Source organism: Lissotriton vulgaris, chromosome 8, assembly GCF_964263255.1.
Source record: "Lissotriton vulgaris chromosome 8, aLisVul1.2, whole genome shotgun sequence".
Classification (NCBI taxonomy): domain Eukaryota; kingdom Metazoa; phylum Chordata; class Amphibia; order Caudata; family Salamandridae; genus Lissotriton; species Lissotriton vulgaris.
Genome location: NC_141696.1, coordinates 1,289,595,106 through 1,289,622,070, shown reverse-complemented (window position 1 = coordinate 1,289,622,070; position 26,965 = coordinate 1,289,595,106). Strand labels below are relative to the sequence as shown.

Genomic DNA, 26,965 nt, shown 5'->3' with positions numbered 1-26,965 from the left:
ACACAGCCCTGGGTTGGAAAGACAGTCGGGGCAGTACATACGAACCTCCTTCCGCAAACCTCTTTGTCAACAGACTCTACATCTCCGACTGGGAAAGTCTTTTGAGGTTGTAGGAGGAATTTGATCAGGAAAGTGGCGATCTTTCAATCTGGCAACATCCTCCACCACTCCAACTCTAGGAACACTTGCCTCTTCCACTAAAACAAGGCTGCCTATTACAGACTCCTGAAACTTTACACAAGTCATCTTTGACTGAGGACAAGATTGCTGGAACACAACAAAAGCATTAAAGGTTGCCAAGTGGAAAAGATGAATAGCCAACTTCTTGTACCAAATGTAAGACTTACAAAGAGCAGCATACGGTTCCAACCTCTGATCTACTCTGTCAACACCACCCATGTGCCTATTATAGTCCATGATGCACACAGGTTTGCGCGCTTCTGCAACCTGACCCCAAACAGTCACCACTTCAGTGCTTTCATCATGTATGGAAGTCAACATGTAGACATCTCTCCTGTCTGAAAACTTCACAGCTAAAAGCTCATCACACCACAATGCACTGCACTGTCCCCAAGCAAGCTTTTGACAAACAAGTTATTTTGGGAAACCTTTACGGTTAGAGCGGATTGTGCCACAAGCAACAGTGTCCACTTTGGCCAATTCCCTAAACAACCGCACAATTCCCTAAACAACCGCACACCAGTGTAGAAGTTATCTACATATAAATGATGACCTTTGTTAAAAAATCCTCTTCCAAGTTCCCACACAATTTTCTCAGTCACTCCAAAAGTCGATGGACAACCAGGGGGGTTAATGTGGGATTCCTTACCGGTGTACACCCTGAAATTAGAGACATATCCAGTCCGACTGTGACACAGCATATAAAGCTTAATTCCATAGCGTGCCCTCTTACTAGGAATGTATTGCCTAAATACCAAGCGGCCCTTGAACAACACCAAAGACTCACCCACTGCAATTTCTTTCCCAGGAGCAAAGATCTCAGGAAATCGATCAACAAAATGATCAATGACAGGCCGAATCTTCAAAAGACGGTCACAATCAGGGTGATCTTGTGGCAAAGCTAAACCATTGTCAACAAAATGCATCGTCCAAAGTAGAAGCAAATACCTAGCACGATTCATGACTGCCGGAAATATAGCTGTTGCCATCAAGGGACTAGTAGACCAATATGAAGACATTGATGGTTTCCTAAGCAAGCCCATCAAAAAAGTTAAACCCAAAAACTTTTTCATCTCCTCTAAATTTGTGGGAGTCCACCTGGTAGCTCTAGCGTGGGCCTTAAGGCTGGCACTGTTCTCCCTCAAAAACTGTTCTGCATACAAATTAGTCTGCTCTACAATCTCTGCCAAAAACACAATTGGCAAAAAGTTTTCAGTGTTCACCCTACACCCTGGAACACCAGTAAATTCAGGCAATGCCGGCTGCACCATGCCTGGGGCAACCCAGAGGTCAGAACTATCATCGACAAGTCTTGCAGCCTCAGGCTGCCGCCCAGCTGCCTCTTGTTTCATTACACTAACTGGAAGTCTAGCAGCCCCAGGCTGTCACCCAGCTGCCTCTCGCCGCACTATACCAACGTGAAGTCTAGCAGCCCCACGCTGCATCCCAGATGCCTCTTGCCGCACTATCGGCACATCAATGTCCTCCTCTACCACAGGCACTTCATCCACACCAAAAATAGCTTCATCAGTACTCAGGGTATCTTCATCATCAGACGATGCCATGCGCAGAGAAAACTCACTACCAGAATCTTCACCTCCCACCTCTGCCTCAGAATCAGAGTCACTCTCAGCACCATGGTCAGAGGAAGAATCAAAAAGCATTCCAACAACTTGCTGAGCGGTAATTCAGCAGCTAGCCATTATGCTAACTAAGAAAGGAGACTGCACAAACAACTCAACAGCCAAGACTGTGCAAAGTTGGTAAACAAATGTAAGCCTTTACCACAAACGTCTATAAACTGAACAACTATACAATTCACTAACAAAATATAGCCACACTCACCAGCACCTACTCTGCAAAGACACAGCAAATAGTCAACAATATCCCACTAGAAAGAAGAAAAAAACAGATGTACAGAAAAAAAATACACAACAAGCACTAATGCAAACCATGTTTTACAATCACAAAAAAAGAAACAGAACGTACTAGTATTATTACACATTTTGCAAGAAACACATTTACATTGAAATAGTACAAAAAAGGTCTCTTACCAAACAAATGCAACAGCACAAACAGCAGAACCACCAGTAACAAAACCGCACACTCCAACAGTCTAAAGAGCAAAAGCCTAGAACAAGAACAAAAAAGGGGAAATTAAAACATTACACTTTACAAGAAAAACAATACACATTACAACAAGTTATGTCACAGGCTATGTCACTACACAAATGACATATTGGATTAAACCCAGATCTTTTGACTGGGTGTGAGTGTTTGATTGATTCAGATGCTCCGTCCATCACCACCCACTTTTGTACCGCTTTTGGCCGCCATAAGTGTGGCAGGGTATGCTCAGCCGTGAGTCCCTTGCTCACTTTGCCACTGGATTCAAGCAAGCCGGGCTGAAGACGGCTGGAATGCCAGAAACCGATCCTCGGAAGCTTGTTTCCGGTCCAGGGAAGACATGGCTTGGCAGTTCGGGCTGTACTGTTCCCATGAGGCACAGGGTCAGACTGATTTGCATATAGCCATGTCTGAACTGGGGTGGCAGAGTGGGCTAAAGAACGGTGATGGATTAAACCCAGATCTTTTGACTGGGTGTGAGTGTTTGATTGATTCAGATGCTCCGTCCATCACCACCCCCTTTTGTACCGCTTTTGGCCGCCATAAGTGTGGCAGGGTATGCTCAGACGTGAGTCCCTTGCTCACTTTGCCACTGGATTCAAGCAAGCCGGGCTGAAGACGGCTGGAATGCCAGAAACCGGTCCTCAGAAGCTTGTTTCCGGTCCAGGGAAGACATGGCTTGGCAGTTCGGGCTGTACTGTTCCCATGAGGCACAGGGTCAGACTGATTTGCATATAGCCATGTCTGAACTGGGGTGGCAGAGTGGGCTAAAGAACGGTGATGGATTAAACCCAGATCTTTTGACTGGGTGAGAGTGTTTGATTGATTCAGATGCTCCGTCCATCACCACCCCCTTTTGTACCACTACACAAATGGGGGCAGAAAGGCTGATAACACATAAACAAATATATGTCCCCTGGAAGCTAGCACAATATTTATTTTCAAATTGGGCCCCCAGGAAGCGACCCTTGCCAATTCCATTTAAAAATAAAAGAATTCCCTAATGTCTTGTGGAGTTTTCTGCCCCTCTTGGGGGCAGAAAGGCAAAATTAAAAAACCAACATGCCCCCAGAGGTGGCAGAATATACTACAAAAAAAGTGGGCCCAAGTAAGCGACCCTTGCCCAAGGGGTCGCTTCCAATTTTACTAAAAAAAATCCCTGGCTCTAGTGGGCTTTTCTACCCGCCATATCCCCCCCCCCCCCCCCCCCCCCCCCCCTGGGATCAGAAGTGGCCAACAAAAATGGCCGATCTGTCCCTAGGGAGGGCAGAAAAGTCTGAAAAAAATATTTATCCCTTTAGGAAGGGACCCTCGCCCAATTTTGAAGAAATTGAAAATCCCTGGCACCAGTTGGCTTTTCTGCCCCGCCTCTGGGTGCAGATCGGCCAAAAGATCGGCCAAAAAAAGCAGAAAAGTCTGAAAATTAATTTGCCCCCAAAAGGAAGCGACCCTTGCCCAAGGGGTCGCTTCCGTTTTCAAAAAATAAGGTAATCCCTGGCTCTAGTGGGCTTTTCTGAACCCCCCCCCCCCCACCCACTGGTGCAGATCGGCCAAAAAAACGGCCGATCTGCCACAGGGGGGGCAGAAAAGTCTGAAAATTACTTTGCCCCCAAAAGGAAGCGACCCTTGCCCAAGGGGTCGCTTCCGATTTCAAAAAATCAGGTTATCCCTGGCTCTAGTGGGCTTTTCTGCCCTCCCTGGGTGCAGATCGGCCAAAAAAACGGCTGACATGTCCGGGGGGGTGGGGGGGGGGGGGGGGGACGCAGAAAAGTCTGTAAATAAATTTGCTCCCAAAAGGAAGCGACCCTTGCCCAAGGGGTCGCTTCCTGAACACAAAACATGCCCAAATTCACAATCCCTGGTGTCTAGTGGGGCATTCCTGGTGCACGATTGCGACGCTGTGTGCGATCGTGCTCCAGGAATGCCCTGCATTGGGACATCAGGGGAGAGTAAACACTGTTTCCTCCCCCCCCCCCCCCGATGCCTCATGGCACTGCACAGCGCCCCCCCCCCCCCCCCCAGCCCCACGGAGGCCAAAACCTACCTCCTCTTGCTGGACGCGCTGGAAAGAAATGGCTTCCAGCGCGTCTTGATGACGTCGGCGGCGCTGGCGTCACCAGGAAGCGTGGGGGGGGCAAGGGGTGGCAGCGGAAAGTCTTCCAATGCCACCCCTGGTAAAGGCACCAAGATCGATGCCCCAGGGGGGCTGTGCTGATGACGGAGCGGTTCCGTCATCAGCACAGCCCAACCGATGCTGATGACGGAACCGCTCCGTCATCAGCATCGAAGGGGTTAAGTAGAGATACACGGCACAACCACTAACTAAACTATGGAATAGCTGGACGGAGGGCCTGAATATCCCTCTTGATGAAAAATCCTGTGAAAACGTATTGGGGGCAGGGGGATCCTCGAGAAATGCCCACTTCCGACAAATTCATTTTTCATATTGCTAGAAGTCTACCTCACCCCAGGGAAGATAAACCAATTCTTTCAGAGAGATGATGCAAAATGTCCGAGATGTGGAGAGGTGGGTGAGGAACTACTACACATGCTGTGGACATGCCCTGGGTTACAGAACTTTTGGGAAGCAGTAACAACCACCGTGGGGGGGGGGAATTGATTGCCTGATCCCACCCACACATGCTCACTGCCTATTGGGGCTGTTCCCACACAGTGCTATGAACCGGTCACTAGTCCATTTCAGGATTTGACCTTGGCCCTTGCAAAGCGTGAGATTACGCAACATTAAAAATCCCCGGGGGGCCAAAAAGTTTCATTTGAAAGGCTGAACTAGAGAAATGGGTGGCCTGCGAGGGTAGGGCACTCATTCAAAATGCCAATGGAGGGATTGGTGCATTGGAGCGAGCTCGTGCCTGGGAGGCCCTGGCCAATAGCCTGAAGGCGCCTCGAGGAGGGGGTGGACACAGAGTTTTAGAGAGGGCCTCTGATGTAAACTAGAAAATGTCGGAGAGGAGAATTGCTTGTAAGGGGAGCGGCAGAGTAGGCCAAGAGGATTATATTCAACTTTCGGCCTCACGGTTTCTACTGATGTAAAATATAGGATGACTGCCGCAGATCTGCGAGGGGTTGGGGTGGGGGTAGATAGGCATTAGGGTAGATAAGGGGATGTGTAACAGCACCAGTACCATGTAAAATCTGATGCCAAAACTGTCCATATGATGCAACTCACTGTTAAAAATGATTATGGGAATGGAATGGATATCAAATGTGTTACTGGAAACCCCAATAAAATGTTTAAAAAAAAGATCAAGTGGCGCCTGTTTGGATTTTGCCACACGTGAATGGGAAATTGCCATCATCCATATGCAGGGTGGTAGGTAAGGAGCTAACCCAGGTAACACTAGCGAACCTGCCTTAAGAAGACTGCATATTGTTTGCAGTGTGTTGTACTGTACTTTGTGTTAGTAGATAAATACTCCTTTTTGCTTAAAGGCAAGTATTTGACTGGACAGTCATTTATTGGATTTGCTGGGCATATTTTGCGTTGTGAACCTGTGCTTTATATTGCTTTATGTAAAATGTATTTGAATAATTGGTGTGTGTTTCGGTTCCATTAAACATTATTTTATCTTGCATAGATTGGAGACTCTTGGCAGCAAGATGCAGTGGAATTACTTAGAGAGTTTCTAATGAAGAGATGTGTTTACGTCCATCCTGTGGTAATGTACATTTGATCTTCTTAACTATAATCTTTCTTAGAGATACAGGGGGCCAACACACAAAACTCCTTAAAAGTTGAATATCTGCTTCTTTAGGTTTGCTCATACACTTGAAATAGAATAGTAATTGTTTGGGGATTCACAAACACTGCCAGAACTACCTGCGCAGTCCTGATTTGCGATAGTGTGCCACTTTATTGAGTAAGCCCGATGAAGAATGGGAACAAGTAACGTATTGCAGAAACAAAAATGACTTGGGAGAGCACAGTAGTGAAACTTGTGCTGATGGTTCTAACAACTAGTATTTTTCACTTTAGGTGATCTGAGTCTGCATTTGAAATGATGCAGGGGCACTCCACTGGGTGGTGTTGTCTCTGACTGGACCACACTGTGAGGTGTCCCTTGGAACTAAAGTGCATCCTCATGGCACATGCATACTGTGCAGTCCCAGAGGCAGCACACAATGCCTCCAAGAGCCTCTTCTCCACTGTGATTTGATTTGATGGATTCATTTATATAGAGCTTGAATGCCCAGGGGCTTCTGGCTGCTAATACAAGAGAATCCAGTAAGGTTACCGAAGAAACTGTAGACAAGCTTGTTATTTGGCAAAGAGCCAGGTTGTTATCAATTTCCTAAAAGATAGCAGCGTAGGGCTGTTCTTTATGCAAGCCGGGAGTGAGTTCCATGTTTTGACCGTCCCTAACAGAAAACTTCTTCTGCCCCATTGAACTTTCTTGAACCTGGGAGTTTGTAGGAGTTTACTGTGTGCTGATCTTATATTTCTAGAAGGCATGTACTAGTTCAGGTGTTATTTCAAGAATTGAGGACCAGCACCATGCAGTGCTTTAAAGCTAGGCATTAGGATTTAAGTTTGATCCTCTTGTCCACTTTGAGCCAGTGCAGGGCTCTCAGACTGTGGGTAACTGGCTGGGACCTAGGGATGTGCAGCAGTAGTCTCTCTGCCGCATTCTGAAGATGCTGTAGCATCTGTAGATGTGGCAATTGGCTACCCATGTACAGAGCATTGCCATAGTCCAATCTGGATAGGGCTAAAGCTGGGACAAGTGTGTTTGTGCATAGATCGCCGCCTAGTGTTGGGTCCGGATGATTGCACCTTGTTGTCCTGGAAGAGTCTTCGAAGTATCACGAGATAGGTGACTCCTCCCCTGGACTACAGTGCATCTTCTCCATCCTCGGATTGTTTTTTTCCGCCATTGGGTTCGGATGTTATTCCTATACTCCAACTCCGGAATCGAAACTAAACTTTTCTAAAGGCCAAAAGGCCTTCGACAGTATTGTTCTCTTCCAGGGGATCCTCATCAATAGTCATAAGCATTAGTCATAAGCATTAGAATATTCCCGCCCATGCGCGGGACCCTGGAAACACTATATTATATGTGCCCCACATATATATACTCATTCATATATATATTTTTATATATATATATATATATATATATATATATATATATATATCCACAAACAGTTGCCTGGGTAAACAGAGAAAGCCCTTCAAAGGTGAGTGAGGATAACTACTTTTAATGAACACAACAGCATTGGAACCAGCGCTGAGAGGCTTCGCTGGAAATAACCCTGTAGTTCCGCCCGACGCGTTTCATGCTTGGAGCATTTCTTCAGGGGCTCACAGGTAAACGGAAGTCTCTGGTTTGCAGCGTTTTCAAGGCAACATCAATAATTAGTCCTCGCCCAGTGGGCGTGGCCACCGCTGTGGCCTACTGGATCTTGTAGTGCCTCGCAATGAAACTCCAGTGAGCCGCTGTGACCAGGCTCCAAATACTATCACAATGATGCCCAAGTGGGTAGCGGTCGCTGTCTCACACTGCTCCCTCTGCATGCAGTGTTATGTTCATTAGGGCTCACCTTCCCTATATTGCAGCGTCTTGTGAGGTCGCCGCAGGACTGTGAACCACAGCGGGGCTTTGCTCGCGGCTCAGGCTGCGCCGCACCATTTCCACAAACAGTTGCCTGGGTAAACAGAGAAAGCCCTTCAAAGGTGAGTGAGGATAACCACTTTTAATGAACACAACAGCATTGGAACCAGCGCTGAGAGGCTTCGCTGGAAATAACCCTGTAGTTCCGCCCGACGCGTTTCATGCTTGGAGCATTTCTTCAGGGGCTCACAGGTAAAGAGTAGGGGGCCAAAGAGCCAGTCCCTTTCCAACACCAAGGGACAGGAGTATACTCCCTATACTTCCTTATTCCCAAGAAGGACGGTTCCCTCAGACCAATATTGGACCGTAGACCCCTGAATCAATACATTCTGTCGGAGCACTTCCATATGATCACACTATAGCAAGTGCTCCCGCTGCTACAGCAAGGAGACTTCCTAGCAACATTGGACCTCAAGGATGCGTATTTTCACATACCCATCCATCCAGCTCACAGAAAATATCTCAGGTTCACAATAGAAGGTCAACACTACCAATTCAAGGTTCTCCCCTTCGGAGTAACCACGGCTCCAAGAGTGTTTAGAAAATGCTTAGTGACAGTAGCTGCACATCTCAGGAGGCAACACATCCACGTGTTCCCGTACCTAGACGATTGGCTAATACAAGCAAAATCATACGAAAAGTGTGCAAGAGACACTTCTCAAACACTTCAGCTGCTGCACAGCCTAGGTTTTTCAATAAACTACCCAAAATAGCATCTACAACCGTCCCACATACAACAATATCTGGGAGCTACTATAGATACCTCAGTAGCAAAGGCATACAACAAAACGCAGCAAGGATAGCCAGCAGGCAGATGCTCATTCGCAAATTCCTGCCACAACACTCTTTGCCAGAGTCTTCATGCAGTTCATAGGCATGATGGCCTCGTGCATATTCATTGTCCCCCATGCCAGACTTCAAATGCGTACATTGCAAGAATGCCTAGCACGGCAGTGGAACCAAGCTCAAGGACAACTAAAAGACCTAGTGTTGGTAGACAGCCGCGCTCACAACTCTCTGCAGTGGTGGAACCCACAAAACCTTTCCAAGGGGCGACTGCTCCAAGAGCAAGTTCCACAACCAGTACTAACAGCGGACGCATCACTGACAGGCTGGGGAGCCCACCTCCTTCACTACACAGTGCAAGGGCTCTGGACAATCAAACTAAAGAAACTGCATATCAACCAACTAGAGTTGCTAGCAATATTCTTAGCCCTAAAAGCATTCCAAAAATACTTGTACAGCAAGACTGTGTTGATCCAGACGGACAACATGACAGCAATGTACTATATCCAGAAACAGGGAGGGACACACTCTCCACAGCTGTCCCACTTGGCACAGAGCATATGGAAGTGGGCAATCCCAAAAGACATCTTTCTCCTGGCAGAACACCTCCCAGGGAAAGACAATCAAATAGCGGACCTGCTCAGCAGACACAGCCAGCAACTACACGAATGGGAGTTCCACCCCCAAGTTCTCCAGCCATTGTTCAGCCAGTGGGGGCACCCAGAGATAGACCTGTTTGCCACAAGCAAAAATTCAAAATGCCAGTACTTTGCCTCCAGGTTCCCACATCCGTTGTCACAGGGCAATGCGATATGGATGAACTGGTCAGGCAGATTTGTGTACTCTTTTCCCCCAGCGCCACTGATTCCGCTGGTGGCACGCAAACTGCGGCAACAGTCACTCGCACTGATCCTAGTTGCTCCCACATGGGCGAGACAGCCATGGTACACAACGTTCCTGGAACTTTCAGTAGTTCCTCATCAAAGGCTGCGCCTCGCACCCCATCTTCTAACTCAGAACCATGGAGAAATCAGACACCCAATCCCAATCAGATGAACCTAGCGATCTGCCTCCTGAAGTCTTAGAATTTGGATACCTTAACTTGCCTCCAGACTACATGAACCTAATTAAGGAGGCAAGACGACCAACACTAGAGCGTGCTATGCAGCTAAATGGAAGAGATTTGTTATTTACTGCAACAATAACCAAATCAACCCATTGGATGCTTGTACACAGAACATTATATGTTACCTACTGCATCTTCAATGATGCAACCTAGCATACTCTTCGATACGACTACACCTCTCTGCTATAGCGGCATACCTTCAAAACAGGCAACACCTTTCACTGTTTAGAGTAACAGCAATCAAGGCTTTTATGGAGGGTCTTAAAAGGGTGATTCCTCCAAGACACCCACCTTCCTCAGTCTGGAACTTAAATGTAGTACTTACCAGACTTATGGGACCTCCTTTCAAACCTCTACACTCATGTGAACTGCAATTTGTAACGTGGAAGGTGGCATTCTTGATTGCCATTACCTCACTCAGGCGAGTTACAAGCACTAACAATTCAAGAACCCTTCATGCAAGTACATGCTAACAGGGTAGTTCTTAGAACAAACCCTAACTTTATGCCAAAGGTCATATCCAATTTCCATATTAATGAATCAATAGAACTGCCAGTGTTCTTCCAAAATCCACAGTCAGTTGCTGAAAGAGCCCTACACACACTGGATGTAAAGAGAGCTCTGCTTTATTATGTGGACAGAACAAAATCATTTAGAAAGACAAAGCAATTATTTGTTGCTTTTTCACCACAACATAAAGGAAATCCCATATCAAAGTCAGGAATAGCCAGATGGATAGTTAAATGCATTGAAATATGTTATCAAAAAGCTAAACGCACTTTAACTGTCCCCTCAAGAGCACACTCTACGCGAAAAATAGGGGCATCCATGGCTTTCCTGGGAAATATTCCTCTTGAAGACATATGTAGAGCAGCCACATGGACTACCATACACAATTTCACAAAACACTACTGTGTAGATGTGCAAGCAAAGCAGCAAGCTGCTGTAGGCCAGGCTGTCCTCAAAACTCTCTTTCAAACTGCTGTAGTTGGCACAGGTAACCACCGCTAGAGGAGATACTGCTATACAGTCTATGCACAGATGTGAATTCAGCAGCCCACATGCCTCGAAAGGAATATGCTACTTACCAGTATGCGTCTGTTCTTGGCATGTAGGGCTGCTGACATTCATATCGCCCGCCCTTCTCCCCGGTGCCTGTCGCAGCTGCAGCATTATCTTTTGCATGGACATCTCTTACTCTACTATCTCCATCTCTGCCACAATGGCGAAAAACAATCTGAGGATGGAGAAGATGCCCATGCGCACTGTAGTCCAGGGGAGGAGTCACCTATCTCGTGATACTTCGAAGACTCTCCCAGGACAACAAGGTGCAATCATCCGGACCCAACACTAGGCGGCGATCTATGCACAGATATGAATGTCAGCAGCCCTACATGCCAATAACAGATGCATACTGGTAAGTAGCATATTCCTTTAGGAAGTTGGGCAGGATTAAAGGGGGAACCTCCCTGAGATGAGGGTACTGATCTGATTTTTGAATGTCAGTTGTCATTTAAAATTAACCCTACAATTTTCATCTCCTGTGCTGAAACAGGAAAGGGTCGCTCCAACCTGGGGGGGGCACCATCTGGGTGACCAGAAGGAGATATCAGTGCCTAACAAAAGGGTCCCTGTCTGGTTTACCTGCATCATGCAGCTATTAAATTGGTCTACTGTCTCCTCAGCTTTGCTTGAAACTGTCACCACTAGCTGGGTATGATAAGCCATACCACCGAGAAGCTGAACTGTCTGATAATTGTAGCCAGCGGGGTTACATATAAATTGAAAAGTGTGGGGCTCAGGGTCAAGCCCTGCGGGACCGCGGGAAAGTTTAAATTGCTCGGACCAGAAAGCTCCTGACTGTACTGATTGAACACTCTTGGAGAGAAATGATATCAGCATCTTAAGGGCAGTACCTCTGATTTCCCAGCTCAAATAACCTGTTGGCTAGCATTTCATGTTTCACAGTGTCAAAGGCCGCCGATAGATCTAACAAAATCAGCACGGCCTTACTACCAGTGTCCAGCATTGCTCTTAATTCCTCTGCCACATGATCAGAGCTCTCTCTATGCTGTGGCCCTCCGGGAACCCGCATTGTGAGGGATCTAGGAAGTCCATGGAGGAGATTAATGCTGTGAGCTGTGCATTCAATATTTTCTCCAGTACCTTAGTCGGGAAGGCTAATCTGGAGATAGGTCGGTAGCTGTTGGGATTGGCTAGATCGAGATTTTTAAAATTTTTATTTTTAATAGTGGCAGGATCAATGTTGTTTTCCAATCGTCAGGAAAAATACCTCAACAGATTATCTCCTTGAATACTATACCTAGTTGTTCACTGACAATTTAAGGAATCAGGTGCAGTATTTTGGGAGGATGGGGGTCAGATGGAGCTCTCGATAAGTATGTTTTTACCACCTGAATGATCTGTTCTGTGGAATGAGGAGAAAAGGAAATACATAGAGTGGGGAAGTAGATGTGACTGCCAAAGTGTTTCCAGATACAGTATTATCCTGATCCCTAAAGGATTTATACACTGTCTCCTATTTGTTCATAAAAGATTGTGCCAATACATTACACAATTCTGGACTACTTTCCATCCTGGGTGGCTCTTGTAGTTTGGCTATGTTTTTAACTGTAGAGAAAAGCTTCTTACTAGAGTTTTGTGCCTGCAAGATTTTTTGGGAAAATATTTACTTTTTTCATCCATTATCATTATTAGTCTGCCAGAGATAGTGCAAATTTAGTTTTTTTGTAGGGTCGTAATTTGCTCTCCACTGTCTATCCTTCTGTGCTCTTAGTTTGTCACAGAACCACTGTTCTGATAAATTTTTCTTCCTTGAAACAAAGGTCTTCACTGAGGCTAGGAGGTTGACTGCGGTTTTACTCCAGGTGGAAAGCCTGTGGACAGCCGTATCGGTGAAGGTGGTAATGTCTCGCTTTGAGCAGGATAGGGACATTTGCAGAGCGAGTGGGTCAATATTCTCCCAAACACGACTTTTTGGTATGACTCGAGGGTTATTGGGTCTCAAGGTGTGCTGATCAGCTCACTGAGACCATTATCGCTTTTTAGTCTGACCATGGGACAGGCAATACTTCAAAGACCTTCAAAGATTGATTTGAAGTAAATATGCCATCTAGGATGTGCCCTGTGTCTTGGGTAGCATGATCAACAATCTGTGTCAAGGAGAAGCTAGCCATGGTGTCGACTAGGGAGGTTGTGTTGTGGTCCTCCAATTTTTCTAAATGATATTTGAAATCTTCTAACATTGTGAAATCGGATGCATCGATACTGGATTCTATAAAAGGGTTTGTGGTGTTCACAAAGGTGGTTCTTAATCTTAAGGGCCTGTATAGAAGAAAGCCCTTTAGAGTATCATTTTTACTTAACGTAATGTGAATGTGGGGAGCTTCCCGCTGAGGACCTCGAAACTCGCAGATTATCCCTAAAGATAATTGCTTATGCCTTCTCAAGTCTAAATAGTTCCACCACTAGGTTGCACAACTGGTGGAAGTGATTATCCCCAGTTGAAAAATGTAGGAAAATGTATTCCTGGTTGAGGGGAGAGAAACTCTACTGAAGCAACAATCACAGTTCTTCTCAGGATGAAATGCAAGTAGGCCATCTGGTAGCTTAGCACAAAAGCAGACAGGGCTAACTTGGAAGCATTGTGTTAAGTATTTAGGCAGCACTTCAAACAGTAAGAGAGTGAAAACAAACACAAGAAAAATGTAAAACGGTGCCTAGTAGCACAAAGCGCAACTGTAGTTATCTGGTCAACGCATACCGAGAAAAAGTCACAAGTTCAGACCAGTCGCAGTGGAGCGCGGGCCAGATACAGGGACCTAGTTAGGCCTGCTGCCTTAAATGCTGGTTGAGGGATTCTGTGACGAGGAATGCCTTATGGTGATGCAAATACCTGCATCTTAGAGGTGTCGTGCAGCAGCGATTCCGATGAGGCAGTCAACAGTGCTTGCAGTGTGAAATCCTGTGTCCTCGTCAAGGATGCCATCAACGAAGGCTTGCGATGTGAAGTCCTCTTTCGGGGATATGTTGTGCAGCAGCGGTTCCTAGAAGCTGCAGGCTGCAATGGTGCGATCCTGCATTGGGGATGCGTCGCACAAAAGCAGTTCTGAAGCAGGTCTGTGATGCGATGCACCATGCTGCGTTAGTTCTGCCTCAGAGACCACAGCTGGGCTGACAGAACACTTTCAGGCCAGCTTCCAAGGATCCAGGATTGGGGTGTAACCACTTGGGAGGTAGGACTTACGGCAGGCAGAGTCATGGTGCTGGGTTCAAGGTAGTTAGAGCCTTTTCTGTCCCTGAGCCTCTGACCAGGAAGCCAGCCACCTAGTCCTTAGAGTCACTCTGGTGGCCCTGGGTTCAAGATGCAGTTCCAGGCCTCATTCTGGCATCAGAGTAACAGTCCTCCTTCCAGAGCAGCATGTCAATCCTTCTTAGTCTTTCACAGGTTCAGAGGTGTACTGAATAGTTGGATCTGATGGTCCGCTATTTATACCTGGTGACCACTTTGAAGTAGGAGAAGTTTCTGGAGGTAATTCCCTGACTCCCTGCCCTGATGCCAGTTTGTCTATCGGCATAAAATACTAATGTCAAACCTTTTGTGAGTGTGCTCAGCTAGAGGCTTTGTGATGTGGAAGTGTGGTAGGCAACATCTTACTGCAGTATTGGAACTTTCATAGATTCACATGCTTGAATCATTACCAGTCGTCGACATGGGAGTCCATGGTATTATTAAAAGAAATGTCCTATGAGACATAGAACATTAGGCCTTAGGCCGCAACATTTTTGTAACATATCTCTGTCCTTTAGTAAAAAAGGACCAAACTTAGAACTAGCCAATCAGTAGACACCACCCTGTAGAACCTTCCTGAGAAGCTCCAGTCCTTCGGATTTTCTACCGCACGTGGTGCTTAGGGAGTCTCCACTGAGCTCTGCTCAGATTCTTTTATTTCTCTATTTTGGAGTATTTTCATCCACTCAGTCTTACTACCAACTCAGTAGATCTGTTTTAAGGTGATTTAAACTGACGTCCACCATGTCAAATACACCTAACCAAGGCCTTTTCAGAGCCTGTGGTACTGGCCGAAAGAAAAGACTTGAATTTGATGATAAGCACAAGGACTGCTCATACTGATTGTATCTTGACCACAAACCTGAGGAGTGCAAGGTATGTCGGACTTTTTCTACAAAGACACTTAAAGATCATGAAGGAAGGCTTGTTTTGTGGCTTCATAGGCTTAAAAACAGGGACTCAGAGGTCTCTGATGAGGAGAGTGATACTTCTTCTAAATCTTCCTCAAAAATGACCTTTAGACGACCCTGCTGGTTAATCGTCGCAGCCTCCTAAAAAACATTAAAAAAGTAATCTGATTCTCTTCGGTAGCAGGATGGATCTGTCATCAAAGCTTCCCATGAAGAAAAGGAGATTTTATCTACTAAAAAGCCAGCTTCAGAACCTTCAACTCCGCCTATGGAGCTGAAGCATACCTTAAAAAAGCCTACTTTAACACCGCCGATGAGCAGCTCATCGATGACACCTCCGTCAATAAGAAAATCCTCTCCTGAGGTGATTCCGGTTACATAGACAGTGTCTGCAGTTACTATTGTCACTGTATCTGCGGCATCAATTTCTTTGTCAACAACATCGTCGATGGGTAATGCCCCTTTATCGTCGACGAAGCAAATGTCTCTTCGAAGTCTTCATTGTCGTTGAGAGGCCGATTCCCGGAGACAATCCACCCATCGATTACACAGCTCTCGTCGCCGATACCGTTGCCGAAGACATTGACTTCCTTGTCGTCGACGGCGGAAGTGTCATCGGGGTCACTGTCGAAAAAGATCCCTGCCTCCGAAAGTTTGCCGTTGGTGAAGACAATTCCATTGATGGACCAAGAGAAGCAGTCCTCGTGACGAAGGTAATTCCGTTGACGATCCAAGCTTTGGCCGTAAAGCAATCGTTGACGGGCTCGTCGATGGTTGGAAAAACATAAAATCGCAAAAATTCAATTGACATCAGCTTTATCCTCACCTAGTCAGGTGCAGTCACTTTTGCCATCCTAGTTCTTGGAAGATGAGGATGAGGGATCTGAAGATTATAGTCCCATCAGAGCTGGCAGACTATAAGAGGAGATTTCAGCCAGAGCAAAATAGCCAACAGGCTCCTCCTCCTTCTCCACCTGCCTTTCCACAGGCGCAGGTTCGCTCCTCTCTTCTCCAACAGTCTCCTATGGTTCAGCTTCCTCCTCCAGTTGCTCCTGTGCAACAGTTGTCCTCCTCTGACGAGGAAGTAGAGAGAGAAGGAGAGATTCATCAGGATGAATGGGATTCTAACATCATTCCCACTCCAGCATCTCCATCTCTCCCACAAGCGGATTCACCTCTGGAAGATATTGGTGGTTGCCACAATCTTCTGGAGAGAGGGGCAACGTGTTTTGGTTTACCGATGCCTGTGCATCAGCAGGAATGTTTCCTTAATGATTTTAACCCCTTGCATGCTGATGACGGCCCCCAGCCGTCATGCACTACGGCGCTCGTGTGCTGATGACGGCTGGGGGCCGTCATAAACCCGCCCACTCGTGATTTTGCCGCACAGGCGCAGAATCGCGGCCGCATGGAAGGGGTTCAAGAACTTTACAGAAACTCGGTAAGGTGTATGCCTATTATTGATTTTATTTGGAACAAGGGACTGTGAATAATGCGAAGTCCAGCAGTTGTTCCACCTGTGTTGGCGAGGCTGGACAAAAAATATGAAGCTGCGAATGATACTCCTGCTTGCTTAATAGGTCATCCAAAACCAGATTCAGTGACCTCGCAAGCAGCGCAGCTATGATCTAAGAATCCTTAAACTCCCCTGACTTCTCCTCCAGATAAAGAAGGCAAAAGGCTTGACATCATCGGGCAGCGCTTTCGACTATGTCAGCCTTGACAGTACGACCCGCAAATTCTTTACCTTTATTGGGCCATTATAATAGGCAGATGTGGTCGGCTTTGGCACCATTCTAGGACAAAGATGACAAGGAGGAAGCTAAGAGAATTCTTCTTGAGGGCGAACGGACCACCTCTGAAGTCGTAGACTGCGCTATGGATGTGGCGTCCTCTGATTTCCGGCAACTAGCGGGAGTGGCCGTCTTGAGGCGTCAAGGCTGGCTTAAAGCCACTTCATTCAGGCCTGAAGTACAGATGAAGATTCTTGACCTGCCTTATAATGGGGAAGAATTATTTGTCAGCCACGTTGACTAAGCTTTACAAGCTGTCAAAAAAGACGGATACAGCTAAGTCTTTAGGTACTTTACAGTACAGAAAGATGCCTTTGTGTGGCTCCAGAGAAAGGGGTTACCAATCATACAGAGCAGGATACAAACATTCTCTCTGTTCAGCATATTCTTCCACCGCTTAACAATACAGGCCCCATTTTACTAACCGCCAGCCACCTGTGGCGTCTTTCAACAAGACATCCTTTAGAGGAAATCAGAATGCCAGGGTAAGGAGACTGGTTGCCACCAATGACCTCTTCCAGCTTTCTTCCTCTATCCAACCTATTCCATCCTCAGTTGGCGGCAAAATATCCCGTTATTTTCAGCAGTGGCAGGACATGACATTGGACCAATGGGTCCTAAACCTAATCTAATTGGAATTTACAAAGATCCCTTCAATAACTCCTTATCTGCCCCACTTCCAAAAGCACCTACATCTCTAAAAGATGAAAATCTGAAAGAAACACGTAGTGATAGATTCCTTACCATAGAATTACCCCAAGGCGTCCGACTGGATCCCGAAAGTTTTCGTCAGCAGTACCCCTGCACGCCTGTAGGAGTCGTCGTATGGCTCCGTGTGCGTCATTGTCGTCGTTGGCGCCGGGATGTAGTCGCTGGAGCTACTTGGATGCGCCCACGCGTGCTGACGTCAGTTTTTTCTTTTTCCGTGCCAGCATGCGCAGATCTGGGAAGACCTAGTACCACTAGTCACTTTTTGACTGAGTTTTTCGAGGCCTTTTGCCTCTTCTTTTCGAGTCGATCTACTCCTGGTGTCGTAGTGATGCCCAGCTTCAAGAACTATGGGGACTGTCACCGCATGATGTCGGTGACGGACCCCCACCGCGTGTGTCTCTACTGCCTGGGGTGAGACCACGACCCCAAGTAGTGCCCCGACTGCCGAGTCGTGGCGCCGAAGACTTTGCGGGACCAGTCCCGAAAGTTGCTGGAAGTCCGGCAGTCAGCTCAGCGTCGCTCGAGGTCCCGAGGGAGGTCGAGGGACTGGTCGCGGAGCCGTCACCATCCTTCTTCTGGCTCTAAGTCTTCGCACTTGGGGTCAGGGAAGTCGAAGCATTCCAAAAAAGAAGTCGAAAAACCATCATCGCTCTTCGACTTCCCCCGCACGACGCAGCTGACGGTGCGGGTGGTGCCACCCCCGCGACTCTGGCAAAGCCTGCGACGTTGCCGCCAGTCTACCCACCTTTTCCGGGTGCATCGGCAACGCCTGCTCAGGTGCAAGAGTTTCTTGCTGCCATTGCCCGACTCTTTGCGCCGTCTGGCCCTGCTGGCGCCCCTACGGCCCCCCCTGGGTCCGACTGGAGGTCCTGCCCTTCCATCACTGGCGGCTCCGACCCCGGTGTCGCTGGCGGCTCCAGCCCCGTTGACACAGGGCCCCCTGGGATCCGGGATCGGACCCCGGTCGATGCCGGTTGACCTAATAACACCTCCACCAGCCTCCCCTGCACCACCACCACCGACGTCGCCCACTCCTCAGGACGGCGTCATCCCCAGGTTCAGCTCTGACCCCGACACGGTGCCGGAACGGAATCACCCAACGCCGGTTCCGACGCCATGGACCATTTTTGCCCTATGTCCCTCCTCCTTATTTTCAGCCTGTTTCACAGAATTCGAAAGAAGGGGAGGACCTGGAAGGGTCTGAGGGCCCTCTAGCACATGTGTGCTTATGATCCGGACTGGATGGAGGGTTTGGGGGAAGCCAGTGGTCTTGACACCTCACCTGACCTTGGCATGCTGTCTCCTCCTACTGTGGCTACGGAGGAGGGAGCCAGTTACGCAGATGGTGTTGCATAGGTCAGCCAAGGCCCTCCACATCGTACTCCCTACAGTGGCCTTCAGGACTAACCTCCTGACAGAAGTGCTCCAGCTGGCGGCAACCTCTTCAGAACAGTTGCTGCCTTTTAATGAAGCACTGTCTGACGTTCTTTTGGGCAAGCCCAACACAGGGGCTCCTGTGGACAGGAACTTGGCCTGACTCCATCGCCCGGCTAAGGGCGACCCCCTCTTCCTCTCCCAACACCCCACTCCTGAGAGCTTGGTTGCCCTAGCCTCTACTTCCCAGAGCGCCTTCTCTTCCGCCCCTCCGAATAGGGAATCCAAGAAGCTGGAGCAGCTTGGCAAGAAGCGGTTTTCATCAGCCAGCTTAGGGCTGTGGTCGGCGAACACCGCATGCCTCTTGGGCCGTCATTCCCACTCTCTGTGGGACGTGGTTGTGCAATGTTGTTAACAGTCCTCTCCCAAGCTATTGCGGCTGGGAGAGACCCAGCCAAGTTCACCATACGTTGTGGGCTAGACACCACCGATTCGCTGGGCAGATCGATTCCCATGTCAGTGGTGCTTAGGCGCCACGCCTGGCTGAGAACCACTGGCTCCTCCGGGTATGTCCAGAACACTCTGATGGACATGCCCTTTGATGGCATTCGCCTCATTGGCAATAAAGCGGACAGTGCATTGGAGCGCTTTAAGGACTCCTGGGCTACGGCCAAGTGATTGGGCCTGCCGGCCACTCTGCCTCCTCCGTCTTCTGCTTTTCGCTCCTTTCGTGGCCACGGAAGGGGTGCCCCACCATTTACGCAGAGCCACAGGTCACCGCAAAACCAGCGCGGATGTGGGAACTGTCGAGGTGGTTCAGGGGACCAGCGGGTGCGTCAGTCCACCTCCACCCCGCAGCATCCACTGCAGAGCCTTACTAGTCCTGTATTTCAGGCCCTTCAAACACCAGTGGGTGGCAGCATTCGCCTTCATCTCCCCCACTGGCGCAACATCACCTTGGACAAGTGGTTGCTGCAATTTGTCAGAAGGGGCTACTGTGAGAAGTTGGCCTGATATATGATGCTCACTAGTTCTAGTGATCACCTTGTATCAGTCCAAACAACCCTTATGGTGATTGTGAGAAGTTGGCCTGATATTCAGTGTTCACTATTCTAGTGATCACTATGTGTCAGTCCAAACAACCCTTATGGTGATTGGTTGTAAGTCAACCGATAGACCAGCTATCCTAGTAGCATGGACAAGAGCAGTCTTCGGGCTAAACTCTAGAGGGCGTGTTAAGCCAGCTGTTATACCATCACATATACCCCTTGAACACCAAGTGAAAGGACACCACACAAGTTGTTATGAAAATAAACAGTATATTTATTTAGATCACAACAGCCCTGTACTCTTTATGAGGACAGGGTACTAAGCACACAACAAAACTCTTACGAAAATACTTTAAGTTGCACAATTTACACAAATGCCCGAGGGGCACGAAAAACCATATACTATGAAAGTGGAATGCGAAATTACTAGCAGGTAAGTACTGGACTAATAGGCTTTGGAATCGCTAGGACTACGTTACTGAACCTTCAGATTACTAGTAGGAGGCCTAGGGGACTCGGGTGCAGAGTGTGCACTCTCACGCGGGATGCGGGACAAAGTCTATGGAGGCTAGTAAAAGCAAAGTTAGTGTTCGCGGGCGAACCCGACTAGGTAGGTTGAAAACGAAAGTGGATCTGGACCCTTGGATAGTGAGGCTATGCTGGGGCACCGAAATGCCGAAGTTTCCTAGCCCAGGGGCTGCAGCTGCATAGGTCTGTAAAGACGTCGGGAATCCTCGTTGACGAACCAGGAGCCTGAAGAAAGAGTTGCTGGCAGGCGACCAGTGAAGATTGTTCGAAGTGATCCAAGCCTGGATCGAAGATGGATGACACCTGAAAGAAGAGGGGACCAAGTTCTTAGTCACTAGCCAGTGATTGTGTGGGCACCAGGATGGCACCGGATGGTAGTCACCTCGACCAGGTGAGTGGGCGACGCTGGGCTCTGCAGTCTCACGGACCAGGAGGCGTTGTCGGCGACCAGGATGGAGGTGCGAGCTGTCCCACGATGGTTGATGCTGTCGACGTCGCTGGACCCAGGATTGGGGCAACAAGTCTTGGCAAATTCAAGCCCACGCGGTGGACCTAAAATGGCGTCTGGAGTGGACCAGGAGGGTCCGGGGTGCTCCTCTTTTGGAAGGGAGCAAGGGCCATTCTGGAGCAACCAGACTAGCAGTGGTGATGTCGTCGTCGTCGGGAAGGCCACTAGCCAGCGGGCTAGTAGCCAGACAACGCGGTGAGCAGCCAAAAAGCAGAAGGGCCCCACGCAGATCTCGTGGATGCTGGGGGACTGGACTTTGGTGCTGCAGCTGCTCAGGGTCGGGGCTTCTCGGACCCCAAAGCACTCACCAGAGGATCCCTCGGTGGTTGTGCTGGACAGAAGTCGTGCAGTTCTGATGATGGCCGGTCCCTCGAGGTCTCGTCGCACCTACGGTTCTCAGCTTAGCTGTAGAGGTAGGTAGAGGTCAGAGGTGCCAGGGAAGCCGGGTCTCGTCGAGCTGGTCAGTCGGATTCCGGAGGAAGGACGTGCAGCAAACCGCAGAGTTCTTAGATGGTGCCTGCGGATGCAGGGTGACTACTCCTTAGCCACAAGGGAGAAATCTTGAGAAGAGTCGAGAGTTCCTTTCGTGGAAAGTAGTTTCTTGATTCAAAGATGATCTAATTTGGAAGGGTCCCCGCTCCTGCCTTTATCCTAAAGAAAGGGGTGGGTACGCGACTAGGTCCTGCCCTAGGGGTGGGACCAGGAAGGGGGGTGGTTACACCCCTCTCCCATGCCGGACTTTCCCCAGGCCAGTGGCTGGTGTGCCCCTGGAACTGGTTCTAGCCGGCAGATGCGTAGTGAGCACCGGGGTGCCACTTGCAGTCACCTTCCTGTAAAGCCCTGCCTACCAAGGATACACAAAACCCTGTCTGGGATGGTGCTAGCACCGCCCCTGACAGGAAACCCTTTGTCCAAGCTCCCCTCGCTGGAAGGACTCCCAGCTGCAGGGGGTCAGACTCGTGTCTGTGGTGGAAGCATCCATTTTGGGATGATGAGGCTTGAGTTAACCTTAACCGGGGTTCACAGTTACATACATGTCGTGTCCCTCTAGAAGGGTGGAATGCTAACCCCGTCACCAGAATTGGCGAGGGGTTAGTATTCCAATGCGTATGACACCTTACTCGACATGTTTTGATAAAGCAATACCAAAGATAGCATTTAACCGCGAGGATTATAATGCACTTAAGAGTATATGGTATGCGTTATCATGGAACAGCTGTTAGGACTTGGTTCCGCAAGCTGCAAACGGGCTCAGCTCATGCCAGAGCACCATCTCACACGATTCCAAGCACTCTGCCTTCAGGATTGTCAAGGCCTGCCATAGGAGTGACTGATAGGAATCTGTGTGTCCATTTTTAGGGTTAGATATAGGTATACTATATCTAAAGCAAAGGGTGATTACACCACCTTGCCCCAGCTGTCGTGCAGCCAGTTGTGTCAGATTTAGATGGCCAGCCAGGGGTGGCATAATACATGCTGCAGCACCTGGTAGGCCCTGGGTACCCCTATGCCCTGAGTTACAGGGTCTGATAAGGTGGCCCAGTACCAATTGGATATGTACCTAAGGTACATGGAATCCATTTTACTGAGAGAGCATTAGGCCTGGGGTCCTGATTGTCAGGGTCCCAGGCCAACTATGTCAAAAACCAGCTACAACACAGGGCAAAAAGTTGGGGGCAACCATAGTCAGGATCTACCTTCCTACAGCCGGTCCCACGGATCTCAGCTGTGCTGCAGATGTAGGTAGAGGTCGGAGAGGTCTGGAAGTCCGGATCTCGTCGGGCTCTGAAGTCTGGTTCCGCCAGGAAGGACGACAAAGTGAAGTGTTAGGACGCTTGATGGTGCCTGCTTGTGTAGGGTGGTCACTCCTTGACCACAAGGAAAATTTCTTCAGTCTTCTGTGGAGCAGAACGTCGAAGTCCAAAGTCCAGAGTTCCTTCTTGTTAGTTTCAAATCAGGATTAATCTAATTTGGAATGGGACCAGCTCCTACCTTTATTCTCCTAAAGGGGACTGTAATGTGACTAGGTCCCTCCTATGGGTGGGACCAGGAAGGGGGGTGGTTACACCCCCTATCCTTTGTCCGGTTTTGCGCCAGAGCTGGGGCTGGAGTGCCCCAGCAACTGGTTTGAACCGGGGTATGCACAGGGACACCTTGTGTGCCCCAGGCATGTCTCATTCCTTTCAGCCTGTCCTACCTCAATACACAAAATCCTGTCTGGGGTGGGGCTAGCACCTCCCAAGGCAGGAAACCCTTTTTCCAGGCCTCCCTCGCTGGAAGGACTCCCAGCAGCAGGAGGTCAGACTTGTGTCTATGGTGGCAGCATCCATTTTGTGATGCTGAGGCCCGGGTCAACTTTAACCGGGGTTCACAGTTACATACATGTCGTGTCCCTCTAAAAGGGTGGAATGCTACCCCCGTCGCCAGAACTGGCGAGGGGGTAGTATTCCAATTCGTATGACACCTTACTCGACATGTTTTGATAATGCTATGCCATGGTTAGCAAATAACCGCGAGGATTATAATGCACTTAAGAGTATATGGTATAGCGTTATCATGGAAACAGCTAAAGGACTTGGTTCCGAAAGCTGCAATCTGAAAGAGACACGTTAGTGATAGATTCCTTACCTTAGAATATCCCTAGGCGTCAGACTGGATCCGGAATGTTTTTTGCGTAGCAGTACCCTTGCGCGTCGGTAGGCGTCGTCTGCGGCTCCGCGTCCGTCGTCGGCGCCGTGATGACGTCGTCGTAGTACTTAGACGCCGCCTCCGCATGCTGACGTCAGTTCTTCTTTTTTCCGCGCTAGCAAGCGCAGATCTGGAAAAGTTGTACCCAAGTCATTTTTTGACTAACCTTCTGAGATCCTTTTTGATCCGTTTTTCGAAGTCTAACGACTCCGACGGTGCCGGTAGGGATGCCCGGGTTCAAGCCCTGCGCCGACCTGTTTGGGCCTGGACCATGACGACAAGTCCTGCTCCGACTGCGGGGCCCTGACGACCAAAGCTAGACGGGAGCGGTCCCGTAAGCGACTCGAGCTTCGGAAGTCTGCCCCGTGCCGCTCGAGGTCCCGGTCCGAAAGGAGGTCGAGGGACCGGTCGCGGGCCCGGAGCCCCCACAGTTCAGGGAGTCGTCATCGGTCTTCGGGCTCGAAGTCCTCAGGTAAGAGGCACAAGAAGTCGAAGAGGCGCCATCGCTCTTCTGACCCGCCCCCCGACGCTCGTGCGATTCTTCCAGGTGGTTCGGCAACACCGCCCACGTGGCTCCGCAGGAGCCGCAGGTGTCGCGGCCTGCCCCCCACCCGCCTGTCCCTGGGCAGAACGCGACGCCGGGAGAGATTGCTGACTTCCTCATGGCCATGAGGTCGCTCACTCATCCGTCGGGTTCCGCGGCGCCTTCGGGCCAAGCATTTCCAACTGGGTCCCCACGCGGGCCGGGTGCTTCGGCACCGGCGCCGTCCGGGGCTTCGGCCTCGGCGCCATAGGCGACTTCGGTCCCGAAGTCGCAGGGCCCCATGGGTCCGGTTCCGGATCCGGGTCGTCTCCAGTCGACTTAACGGCCTCGCCGACGCCGGCCCCCTAGGGTGTCGCCTCCGGCGCCGTCCCTGGACGACGACGTCATTGGTCCTGTCCTCATTTCGGGTGCGGCGCCGCTCTCGACGCCGATGGGAGATTTTTATTTCAATGACCCGGCCCCATCCTTTGAGCCTGAGTACCAGGCTGTGGGTGACGAGGACGACTGGGAGGGGTCTGAGGACCCTCTGGCACGAGCGTGTCAGTCTTCTGTGGACTGGACAGGAGAGCTTGGGGAAGCCAGTGGGCTTGACACTTCGCCCGACACTGGCTCTGTCTCCCCTCCTAGTGTGGCTAGGAGGGGATACTCCCTCGCCTTCGAGACGACCCCTCAAGCCATGCCACCGCAACACCACCGCTTATCGGGGGATCATTTGCGGCTTCTGCAGGAGGAAGTTTCGGCCCTCTTGGCCAAGGGGGCCATTGAGCACATTCCTGGGCCAGAAGTAGGGTGTGGTTGTTACTCCCACTACTTTCTGGTACCCAAGAAGGGCAAAAGGGGCCTACGCCCTATCTTGGACCTACGGAACGTCAACGGCTTCCTCCGGAAGGAGAAGTTCAAAATGCTGACTCTGGCTCAGGTGTTAGCTGCTCTGGACCCAGGAGACTGGATGGTAGCTTTGGACTTGCAGGACGCTTATTTTCATATTCCCGTCCTGCCAGCCCACCAGCGCTACCTGCGGTTCACGGTAGGCCACGAGCACTTTCAGTTTTCCGTGCTCCCCTTCGGCCTTACCAGCGCCCCACGGGTGTTTACGAAAGTGATGGCAGTGGTTGCAGCTCACCTACGCAGGTTAGGGGTTCTAGTCTTTCCCTACCTCGACGACTGGTTGTTGAAGGCGGGCTCGCCCCAGACATTCGTCAGCCACCACCAGACGACGGCAGACCTCTTGCACCAGCTTGGGTTCTCCATCAATGTGCCGAAGTCACACCTGTGTCCCTCTCAGAAGCTCCTTTTCATTGGAGCAGTTCTCGACTCGGCGCAGTTTCGGGTTTACCCACACAAACAGCGGGTTTGGGATATACAGGCTCTGATTCCAATCTTTCAGCCTTTATCCCGAGTTTCAGTCAGGTTGACGCTGCGGCTTCTGGGGCTGATGGCTTCCTGCATCCTTCTGGTGCATCAGGCCCGTTGGCGGATGCGGGCTTCGCAGTGGGACCTGAAGTTTCAGTGGGCCCAGCATCAGGGCAACCTGTCCGACCATGTCCTGATCTCGGAGGGCACTGCGAGGCTCACGGACCGCGATTGGGTCAGCGGCAGATTCCTCTCCCTTCCCCAACCGGAGCACGTGGTTGTGACGGACGCGTCCCTCCAGGGCTGGGGAGGCCACATGGGCGAGGCGGAGATCAGAGGCCTCTGGTCTCCGGCGGAGTCCCGGCTCCATATCAACCTTTTGAGCTACGGGCGATTCGTCTAGCACTGAAGGCAATCCTCCCCTCTGTCCGGGGGAGTGTAGTGCGGGTGTTCACGGACAACACCACCGCCATGTGGTACTGCAACAAACAGGGCGGGGTGGCGTTGTGGACCCTCTGCCAAGAGGCTCTGCGCCTCTGGCAAAGGCTGGAACATCAGGGCGTGATCCTGGTGGTTCAACACTTGGCAGGTTCTCTGAACGCCAGGGCGGACGAACTCAGCCACCGGTGCATGATGGATCATGAATGGCGTCTGAACTCGGACGTGGCGCAAGGTCTCTTTCTGCAGTGGGGAGAGCTATGGTTAGATCTATTCGCCACCGAAGAGAAAGCGCAATGTCATCAGTTCTGCGCATTGGAATTTCCAAGGCGGCACTCGCTCGGAGACGCTTTTCGTCGCGAGTGGAGTTGCAGTCTGTTGTACGGCTTCCCGCCTATACCACTTATGCCCAGAGTGCTGAAGAAGATCAGGCGTGACCGGGCACAAGTCATCCTTGTGGCTCCGGACTGGGCACGAAGGTACTGGTATCCCGAGCTACTCAGTATGTCAGTCGATCCCCCGGTTCGTCTGCCTCTTCAGGATGCCCTTCTGTCGCAGCAGCACGAGACGGTCCTCCACCTGAACCTGTCCAGTCTCCACCTCCATGCTTGGAGATTGAGCGGCGACAGTTGAGGCCATTTGACTTGCCTCCTGAAGTCTGTAACATCATTCTGGCAGCTAGGCGTCCCTCCACAAAGTCGGTATACGCCTGCAGGTGGAACAGATTTGTGGCATGGTGCACAGCAAAGGCTGTGGATCCTATTTCTGCCCCTCTTTCTGAGGTTCTCCTCTTTCTTCTTTCACTTGCCCAGCAGGGCTCTGCTCTGGGCACTATCAAGGGCTACCTTTCTGCCCCTTCAGCCTTCCCGAGGCTGCCTGACCAGCCATCTTTGTTCAAGTCCCC

General features: G+C 49.9%; 1 protein-coding gene across 1 annotated transcript in view; it reads left to right on the top strand.

Moving 5' to 3' along the window:
• RNF17 (ring finger protein 17) overlaps positions 1–26,965 on the top strand; it is a 2,333,865-nt gene that overhangs the window by 2,001,469 nt on the left and 305,431 nt on the right. Inside the window, exon 32 of the mRNA XM_086933472.1 lies at positions 5,907–5,987. Coding sequence (XP_086789598.1) covers positions 5,907–5,987 — 81 coding nt within the window. The remainder of the gene's footprint in view (positions 1–5,906; positions 5,988–26,965) is intronic.